General features: G+C 40.2%; 1 protein-coding gene across 2 annotated transcripts; it reads left to right on the top strand.

Moving 5' to 3' along the window:
* The first annotated feature begins 534 nt into the window (after positions 1-534).
* Positions 535-11,017, top strand: LOC146145313 (uncharacterized). Of its 2 annotated transcripts, XM_083389727.1 has the most exons (5): positions 535-787; positions 7,586-8,145; positions 8,810-8,903; positions 9,302-9,454; positions 9,643-11,017. In XM_083389727.1, the coding sequence occupies exons 2-5, from the start codon at positions 7,603-7,605 to the stop codon at positions 9,828-9,830; spliced, it is 978 nt and encodes a 325-aa protein (XP_083245853.1). In that variant the 5' UTR covers positions 535-787; positions 7,586-7,602; the 3' UTR covers positions 9,831-11,017. The 2 variants fall into 2 exon arrangements, with proteins under 2 accessions (XP_083245853.1, XP_083245852.1); XM_083389726.1 differs by lacking the exon at positions 535-787 and having other exon boundaries at positions 821-8,145.

An 11,017-nucleotide genomic window follows, 5' to 3' on the forward strand; every position in this document is an offset into this window, starting at 1 on the left:
TATAGCTTACCCAGAAATACACAAGAAATTTCACAGTTAATGGTCTACGACTAAGTATAGGACAAAACTCGTGTATTGTATATTAACTCACTTAACATGATCTGTCTTACAACATTCAACATGGCCAATAAAGCGATTTTATCCTACAAAGCTATTTCTATTGTTGTTTTGTTGCCGGGAGACAAATGCAATTAGCACGTTTTCGAAAACTGATTGTAGCGAATGTCATTTAGTCTACGCGAGTAAATTTCGGCGCGCACTTTATTTACATTCGAATATAAAATCAAATAACGCTTTATCGAACACGGCGGATGCGTTCCAAAGGCCGACCGACCGAAATAGGCTTTTCATATAGGTTATATGGAATCGAGCCCAAGTAGAAGGCAAATATCGTCAGTGTGTGGGCAGACTTTGAATCGAACGCCTGACTGACTGTATGGGAAAACAGGCAATGGGCACCCGTACTGCTGGTTGTCGGTTAGGTTGTGTGTATTTTTCTTCTGCCAAAAGCGTTCATTCAGCCGGGACGAAATTCGATAGCAGGTGATTGTTCGCTTTTCGTAACAGTGCGACAGTCAGTGTGCCTAATGAAGTTGACTTGTGTAATTGGAACTGGCAAACTTCGGCCTAAAAAGTGTTGACAAACAGTTTTTGATTGCACTTTCTTGAAAGGAGCCACTTACTATTTTGAAAAGTAAAAAGTTAGAAACCTTTGAATCGGACAAATTCGTTTTAAGAAATCAGTAAAACACAGATAAGAAAAGCATTGTTCTAAAGTTCTATTGTGGTAAGTCTTTGAATTATTAGTTTTGGCTAATATTTTGTTTAAATAAGATTGCACTAGACAAGGGTATGTTATAAATTTGCAGATTATAGTTTGTTGCCGCGTTCCAACGTGATGCTTAAGTTGTCATACCGCGACCTTGTTGTCTCGTGCTACCGCCTAAATGAAGGCAAACGTAATCCAGGCCAGAAACTGGTAATTTTATACGACTGGTAATCACGTCTGAGAGGTAGGCAACTGGAGTTACGGAAAATAATTCTAAAAGTGTTTCACGTACTTGTAAATGGTACTTTTCCTATTAAATAAAAGACAAGGTAACCTAAAGTAGCTTCACGTTATACTGAAACTATCGGCTGTCGAAAGAAGCGAAACCGCCTTAGGCTGTACCAATTCATTTCAAACGGTAACCCCAGTAGTTGGCAATAGACAGAACATTAGGAGAAAATGACTTAGTTTTGGATTTAGTTTATTATGATGTTTTTAAATGCGAAGGCTTAAACACCATAATGTGAAGACTTAAATGCCACATATTAAACCCTGTAAATGTAAACGTTTGTTTGTCTTAGTTGTGAGTTAGATGGTCATGTAATAATAAAAGCGTCCACGACAGCAAAACAACCCGCCAAGGCCCCACTAATTGAAAAATCTGGTTTCGCTGCTTAATTCGGCCGAGGCCTAAACTCTGCACGTCACGGCGAAATTAGAACTGCGGATTGTTTTCAAGTGCGCGCCTTAGAAGGCTGACTCGGACCAGTCGAGGGCCCTCTATTGCTGCCGGTTATGGTGGCGCGCCAAACCCCCGCGACGCCGCATCGGGCTTAACAGCTTTTAAACGCTGCAGCGGCGAGGATCATTTACTGCGACAGCGGTTGCGCTGTATTTGTGTCAGCTGCCCAACGATCAGGGGTCCTTCTAAAACGCCGCTCTTTCTCTAAAGGCGAACAGGCGCGTGCGCGTATCTCGTCTGAACCACGGCTGCTGTCCGCCGTTGCAACCCGCCTTCCAAATGTCTGGTTTACATATTAATTGCGCGTTCGCGCGCCGCGTTTAACGACAAGCGAACAAGCTGTCCGCTTGTATCTGTCGTGTTTTCGAAACTAAGCAGCCCTCTTTGCGAGGCAACCGGCGACTTGGCGACGACGTTGGGTTCCCTCACCCCGAAGTTTACGAAGGAACACAGCGATCATCACGTTAGCAAGCTAAAACGTTTATCAGGAAAGCTTTTTAAGATTCGCTGTCGGTTGTAAACCTATCCGATGCACAGCCGTTTTTTGGATGCAATGATAGTTTAGCACATAATTAAGGAGTGAGTCTGAGCTGGTTTCTTGTTTGATGAAGTTAGGCAGTTTGATCTTGTCATATAATTTGCTACTAACGAGTACAATGCCCTAAAGTTTCGGGTTGTTAAAGAACACGTATGACGTATGTTGATAAGGGCAGTACGAGTACATGTATAAGGCAATTACATCGCGATATTGTTCTTTTCAACTTTCAAGTTCATTATTTTAGCATTGTTACGTAACAGTTGATATCACGAAGCGGGAGTAGTACGTAAAAATGAGGCAGAAAACGACAACCTTGCCTCATTTAGCAGCGAACGGTTCTCCAGACATAAAAACGTAAATGAATGGTTCTGAAGGATTCTTAGTAGCTATTTCATTTCGGATGTAGCAAACGTTCAAGTACTTTTCGCATAATGATCCAACTCTTATGGATTTATAAGTAGGAATTATTTGAAATTCCTACGAATAATTACTCCTGGGTCACATATTTTGCCAGGGATGGTTGGCAATGTTTTATGCCTAAATCTGTAATCATTCACCAGTATTCGTTAATATACCAACAAAAATGTGTGGAAAAGATAACTTCATTTGTGTTCAAGTTGACTTGTAAAAATTCTTAACCGAGATGCCGCGGCGCCCTGGTGTGCCATTTCTAATGCTCAAGGGTGCCGATAGGTGTTTGAGAATTTGTAAGAATCCTATTTTTGCTCAATTACTTTTTAATACAACTACTGGTGTACCGTGTACGATTAGAGACTAAGAGAACAATATATAAACAGACATTTTACAACATGTTTAAGTTGGTTGTTTTTTAGTGACATTTCAGTAAAATAATCAACGAAATTCCAGTCGGGGTGCCGAAAGTCTATTTATTATATTTTTAAGGGGTACCGTTAGCCATAAAAGGCTGAGAATTACTGACCTAACTATTAAGAAGTGATTTCCCGGTTTCTGACATTTAATCTCTATTTCCCTTACATTAACAACTGATCAACTCAGGTTGAACATTTTTCGAACGGCACATGACCCTCGTTCAGGCGCAAATGCGTCGAAACCGGGCGTGACATTTTCAAAAGGTGCTTGGTTCACGGACTAAATAGCGGCATGGCAATGTATTTCTACTGTTTTCTGGGCAGTTCCGTATAAAATACCATGAGTCGATCGATACAGATACAAACATGTATAGCATCATTTTGAGATATTTTGATAAGTGAGCGGGATTAAAAGGGTTCTAAAAGTTCACCACGGTGTTTTAAATTGCGTTTGAACTTAGATTTCTTGCAACGCTTTAGCAAGATTATTGGATCTGCTATTAAAAAAATAAGCAGCGATGACCTACACCTGCTTTAAACAAAAGGCTGTGATAATTTGTATGCAAATCAAATCGGTTCAGTTGTTTGTGAAACACAGCAAAATGTTTTTTCTATTTTTGACTTGTTTTTAATGTTTTTACAAAATCGGACAGTTGGTATTTCAAATCAGGTATGCTGGGTATTGTTTTCATCCTAGAAAAACCAACGACGACTTACATCAGTCTTTTAGGCAAGCAACAACCTTTTTGATTTTGTCACGGGGCGTAAAATGTCCTCGAAACGTTTATGCGCATGATTGCACATCAGGCATCTATGGCGGCATTTCGACTTTGTATTCTAACTTTAGGGCGCTTTGCAGTACTTGTAAAATATCTTTATAGAGTTGTATTTGCTATTTATATTTTGTGATTAGCAATCTAACGGACGCGATTCAGTTAAAAAAACTAGTGCCTTTTAATGAGGCGAACATTTTGCTTTCTGAACACGCCCATGAAATTCCAGTGCAATGTAAACAAAATAAAGTGTTTTTTATTTTATTAGAAAATCCGTTTTTTTATTGCTTTTTAGTTTATATAGATGACCGTCTTACCGTCATTTACTTTCGCCCTAAAATTGTGCAATAACTCATGAAAGCCTTTAAGGTCTTTTTCGGTTTAACTCTGTTGGAAAGTTTTTACCATACTATAAATATAAAATGAATCTAGACAGGTGCTAGAAAAGACGTTTCATGTGGAGGAACAATAAATGATAAATTGGTTAACGTAATCGACTAGTAAACGTGGAAAAAAGGGTCATAGATGCATTACCAAACATAGTTCTCAAATAGAGCGAGCTACTTAACTAAATATTACGACTAAACCCTTTTTTATTTTTATTTATTTGCGTTAGGGCTCTGCTTTTTACCAGTTTTGCGAGGTTTCACGATTTCGTCATGGGACTTATCCAAACTAAGGAATGTCGAAGCACAAAGCGACCGATGATGAAATACAAAAAGGTTTTCGCCTAACGAGCTCGGATTACTATAAATATAAAGTTTATGAGTTTGAACAGGTACTAGCCTTAGGGGTTCTCCAATCAATTCGTAAACAATGACAATAATTTTACCCAGCCTCGCGACTGAGAAACTAAAAGTTTTTTAGCGACAAAACTACCCATTATTTTGGCCCAAATAACTTTGAGAACTGTTAAAACAAATATATTACAAAAATTAAAGGTTCTCTAAGAATAAGGAGTTTGGCTCGGATCTTATCAATTGTCTTTTATAAAATGACGTGATTTAAACTGATACGGCGTGCGGAACAAAACTTAATGCGACAACTTTCGTACCAAAAGTGCGATAACATTTAATTCCTTATTTAAAACGCCCCGTTGGCGTCATAAATAACACAATTTCGCCCGACGCGCCTCGCACTCTGACAGCAACTTTCTAACCAGTGGCGGCGAATCATAATTACTTACCGGGGCTTGTGGGCTTGTTGTGCTAGAAACAGGCACCCGGCGTTTAATTTGCAGGACCACGGCAAACAAAACAAAGGGCACTACATTCGCTCGACTGAAGTGCAATCGGTGTTAACTACGTGGACTGTAACACGAATGCAGGTGGGAGAACGGACGATTTTAAGTTTTGACGCACTTACGGTGTGAAGTTAGACATTACGGGGGCCATTGTTTTTTTAATGACTTACTTTAACTCTTGACAAGTTGTCATATTACCTCGAACGCCTAAAAGCGTCTTTATAGGACAAAATACCACTGGTTACAGCAGGACTTAATTCGTACCCCGACGAAAATTGCTTGCGGTTAATAAAATATAAAGGAAACAAGGTAAATGTTATTTGGTCCTATCATTAGCAATACGTTCTGCGCTCTATTTATAACACATCTAAACACAACTTGAGGCAACTTTTAAATCAAAAACGTCACAGTCTTTACCGTCCGCGCATCACAAAATTATAGCCCGGCGAAGTTGTTATCTGGTATAGTGGTTTGGTGACAAAAGGTTACCATCGAAGTGGTTCGCGAAATTAAGTTCGGGCATCAAATACTTTCGGGCGTCCGGGTTAAGATGCTGAAATCGATTAACGTTTCGCAGTCGCTGTCTTACATAGTCGACACCACGAACTTCGACTATTGAAGCTGTGACAAAATGGTAGCGTGTCACCAACGCTTTCCATCCGTAGCATTGTACGACAATATCGTAAAGAAGCCCAGAAAACGATAAAACGACAATAGGTCATGGTATTTGTACCAATACGAAACCTAAACGATTATACGTAGCTTCCAACTATTTTTTTTAATATTATGTGCCGTACTTAAAATTTCATTTGGATGATTACACTCTTACAAGATGGTAATATATGCAACTGACTGACAAATCTGATATCGGTTTATGTATTGTAAAGATAGATTTAACAGAATGGGTACATTTGAGACATGTTAAGGTGATGTTAGCAATATTTCTAGAATATTTTTTATGTTGCGAGTAAAATTCTGCACTTATACGGTATTATCCAGCGAAACTATCCTTGTGCAGCCATTTAAATCTAAACGCTATTATCATTTATCACTGTTTAAATTTTCCATCAACAGTTGCGTGCGACTGAACCTGCGTTGCAAGCAACACCCAGATTTGGCGATTTTGTGGAAGGTTGCAGCGCGCGGGCACACAGAAATTTGCCGCGACATACGGCGCACCTATAAAACTACTCAGCCAATCTTTTGTCCCAGACCTGGTACACAGCGGGACCGATTTTAAATGTAAAGTCTCCAGCGGTGCACCGCATATAGACGAAAACACACTGTCGCCTGTTGTTATTTCAACGCGTTTGCCGCTGCGGCGTGCTTTTCCGCGACTGTCCAAGCGTGGCCGTATTATTACGTCACAGTGGGATGGCGTGTTTGAACAACGCAGGCCTGAGCCAACAATGACAGACGCGAACCAAGCCTTAAACCTTTAATGGTACGCGCTGGGGTAGAAGACAACGATTGAATCTTCAATAGGCGAGAGTAACACACGCCCCGGTATGCGAGAGCAAGGTTTCGTTGAACTGACAGATCTATGGATTATAGCAAAACCGCCAATTAACTCTCTACTCAGTTGAAATAGCTTAAGTCATTGAGAGAAAGGCCCACTTAAGTCACTTTTTTCTAAATTCTTTCGATTAGGTTAAAATGTCTTACCATGGTTCAGGTTTCGGTTTTAGTCGATCTTAAATCACTTGGAAGTAATACTTTGTCAGGATTAAAGTTAAGATTAGCTAATCTAAATAACTTCATGGATAGTAAAACTGTTTTCTGATAATATTTTTAAATTCGGGTATTTAAAAATGTTATTTAAAGAAGAAATTAGCCGTGTTGAGACAGGAAAAATACGGAATCCAATAGAAATACATATTTAGCATATATTTAGGTTAGGCGTCTGGCTATTGTCTTTTCGCATAGCTCATTCACAAAACATTTATTTAATTACATCATAGCACCAGAATAGCAAGCTGTTGCGCGCCAAGCAGTAACTTTAATTCAGTTATATCATGAAATTCCTTACTTAAACAAGTGCCCTAGTTTCATTTAAGAATATGGAGTTGCGAGAGAAGTGTATATTCTTCGTGTTTGCGATTACCATGTTTGGCTGGCTTAAAGAGTTGCTTAAAAGACTTGCTTGTGGGAGTTAAGTTGACAGGAGTTAACAACTAGGAGTGTACTGGAAGATTGATTCAGAAATAGCTTTTTGCTGCTGAAACATTCTTCTGAAGCGCTTGTTTTACCTAAAATAAATCGGTAATCTAAAAGCTCAAAGATATGTAAAAATGTCTCTCCATGCAGTAACGTAGTCTCTTAAACTCCCGAAAGTAAGAGAAGGCTAACCAACCACCAAGGCAAACATGTTTTTAAAAAAGGTAGGCAAGTTATTTACACCCATTTTGTAAAACTTGAACTTTCTTTACAGTTCCAAGTGTACTGTTGATTCGCACATACTGAAAGCGCTTCGTGGTATTTTGGTAGGCTATACCATTGTGTTGTGGTCAAAAAGAAGCTAAACAGTCCCCAAAAATCTATGCTACCTTCAGTTTCCTGATATCTTAGTTATTTCCATCACATTACGTTGGTGAACTCTTTCTTTTAGCTGCGATCAGTGACATGTGTTTTTATCTCCGAAGGTCGGAAATACATAGTTAGCATTTAAAGTCATAAGCAATAATAAATAGGCATCGGCGTGCAAGAGATGAGCGACAGCAGCTACTACAGCCAGCACCGCGCCTCGGCCGACCGGCACCATCACTCGGGCGGCGGACGCTATTCTCGCGAACGCGACTACTACGACAGTCACCACCACAGCCACCGCGACGACAGCTACAGGCGTGAACGTCGAGTACCCGGCCACGTAACGGATCCGACTCGCAACTCGGACGCCGAGATTCGACGCGGCCAGCAGGAGGCCATGGAGCGGTACAAGACCGACAGCTACTACAAACCTGAAACGCAGCGCAGCGCCAAGACTAAGGACACCATGTCGTCGCCGCCGCCCTACAACATAACCTCGACGCAGCCGCCCTACTACGTGAGAACCAATCAGAAGACGTCGGGCTACTACAGCAGCAGCAGCAGCAGAGGCGGAAGGAGGCGACTGCCCTTAAATCCGTCGTTTCTTGCAGCTTTCACCGGTCTGGTCGGCTTCGGCGTCTTGATCGCTGCCATCGTCATTGTCGACTGGCTGGTCACCGTGACCACCGAAAATGGCACCGCCACGACCAGCGGCACCAGTAAAGTAAGTCGGTATAAAAATGACTTGACTTCACTAAAATATTTTTAAGTCGATCATATTGAGTGACTTGGCTTGAGTAAAGTTGTTTAAATAACTGTGACTTGGAGATCTTATTGATGGATAAAGTTTTCCTAATGTTCACGATTCCCACAATTTCATAAATGTTTCCAATTTGTGTTTTCATTTTAGTATTACGTTTTTTCTGAGCGAAATATTGCCCGGAATCCAAATTATCAAGTATTCCAGCTAAGGGCTCGTCAATTATTTTTGACAGGGGCCGCTTAAAATACAGAAAATGTATCGTTTTCCTAAAACTTTCTTTTGGAAGTTCTTAAGCTGTAGCATAGAGTTCTTTTTAATTGTAGCTTTATATTTGCTACAACATGGTTACTATCCTGGAACTCGTCATTTTAAGGTCTACGAAACTCCGACTTTTAAGACTAAAACGCAATGCTATAAATACATACCTGAAAAGGCGATCTTCAATCCACTCTGCGATGCATAAAAGTCGACTGTCGACAGTTAAGCACTAAAACGAAAAATTGGCCCATTTTAGAAGCGGCGGCTTTAGCTTAGGTATAAATAAGTACTTGAAGGCCTCAAGTTTGCGTCACAAAAGAAAATTCCAAGGAGCATCATGTAACAGCAGCTTTTTGTTTGATTGCAGGTCACACACACGGGCCTGTTTCAGTTTTGCATCTACGAAAACAAGGTTTTGGATTCTTGCAGTAGCGTGGAAAGCCTGAGCGGAATCGGTGCAGGTATAATATAAATCGATAACATAAAATTGAAATTTAAACTTATACATCTGATTTTCGGTTAACGTAGTTGACTTTTTAGTGTATACGACTATACGTATATGTAAATGAATATAGCAAGCTTCGTTTTTGTCAGTACTTCAGCAATTATAAACCATTATATCCTATTTTCAAATTGCAGGGTCTCAGAAGCAATGTTATCGCTTGTTGAGTAATTGCATCAAACTTGAGACATAGTCATAAACAAGAACACGTAGTTTGATATAACAGTGTGCCGAAAACTTAGAAATAATAAAGTTAAAAAACCATCCCTATAGAATGAAGAGAACTATCGATTCCGTGCTTTTTGTTGAGGTGTGAAAACCTGCCTTTCATTTTTGTTTTTCTTTTTTGCCTTCCAGCCCTGGGCGAACTTGAGCAGGCGACTAGAGGACTCGTCATTATTGCCGCCATTTTTGGTCTCGCCGGAGTCGTGGTCGGCATCATTTATGGTCTACACAAGTTCGAACGAGCTAAAGGAGCTTACTACAGTGGCGCGATTTATTTGTTTGCTGGTAAGTTAGAGGTTTCAAAGTTATTCAGTCAACAATTCTCTGGCCTGTCATTTCACTGGTAGTTTAAACCTGTCAATTGTAAAGTAATACAGCTCAAATAGTTTTTTTGTTGAAATCCAACAGTAGACCGTTCTCGCATTTATCTTCTCAAGCAAATAGTCATTCTGAGCTCTGCTTGTTGTTCGCAGGCTGCTGTGGCGTGGCTGCCATGGGCTGCTACTCGTCCGTGCTTGACACCAAGATCAGCGAGACGATAAATGGCAGTGTGGTAATCCCGGGCCTCTCCTTCTTCCTCGGTTGGTTCGGCACGAGCCTCTTCCTTATTGCAGCGGTCACGTGCTTCTTCTCTAACGCCACCACGTGGTCGAAAAAGTAGAAGCTGTGCGACCTTTGACCGTCCGTAGGCTTTGAGAACCCTTACTGGGCCTTTTGCTAGTGCCCACACGTTTGCGCCGCCAAAGCGCCTGTACTTGTTTTTTTTTTCATCTTTTACCGCGCTTCTTCAAGTATACAACGGCGTAGGTACGTGCGGTCAACGAACTGCCAATTTGCGTGCTTATGTTTTTTTTCTACCTGTTTGTGCTTTCCTCCTAACTCGTGGTTGAATGATTGCGCCCGAAATTGTATAGTACAGGTATATAACAATCGAACAAATAAGTAATTACTGTTTTTAGGGCTTAGTTTAACGGGAACTATCATCAGATCATCAGACGAGTCCTACAATATATTTTTACTATTCAACGTCGCGAACACAAGAAAAATAACTACATTAAACTAGTTTGGATTTATTTTTTATTTTGCTAGGGCCTCTGTAAAAGACCCAGGAACCACAAATCTTGCGTTGTACTTTTTTTTATAAGTGACGATGTTACAGTAATTTAAAAAGTGAAAACGTAAACTTGCGAGTCAACAGTGTCTTATGTTGTGAAAATCACGTAGCGGACACCAATTCGTGTTGAAATGTTGTATAAAAGCATGTACATTTTTCCTGCATTCAAATGTTAGGCTTTGTATTAAAAATGTCTTATAAATCTTGTGACCCAGTCGTTGGTCTCTGTTACAACAGCCGCCCTTTTATTCTTCGAAATATGAAAATTATTTCGTAAAGTTGGTAGCGCTGGCGAAAAAAAGGCAACGTTTGAAAAACGCAGTATAACTGTATTTTTTCTTTTTTTCTGTGAGGTCATTTGTCATTTTTAAGCTGTATCAACGATTTTTGGCGTGAAAATAATTTATCGCTAGAGTAACAATAAATGTATTAGACATTGTTTTCACTTCTGCGCATTGCCTGTCTCTACATTGTGCTTTACAATCATGCAAGTTTTCAAGAGTTTTTGCCGCTTTGTCTTTTCGGATTTTCACCGTGGTTTATTTCCGGTGCTCTGTACATCCCGTTGTGACGTTTTTTCATACGTTTTTAGTTTGTGTTTGTTGTACACAAGCTTTGGGCGACGATAGGTCCCCACACCACTAAGCAGTTGAAATATATATTCTTCTTCTCGATAAAAAGCTGTCTTATTCGTCTCTGTACGCGCCCTGGCGATTTCAATAAACAATGTGCGC

This window comes from Ascidiella aspersa, chromosome 5 (genome assembly GCF_963924565.1).
Source record: "Ascidiella aspersa chromosome 5, kaAscAspe10.2, whole genome shotgun sequence".
NCBI lineage: Eukaryota > Metazoa > Chordata > Ascidiacea > Phlebobranchia > Ascidiidae > Ascidiella > Ascidiella aspersa.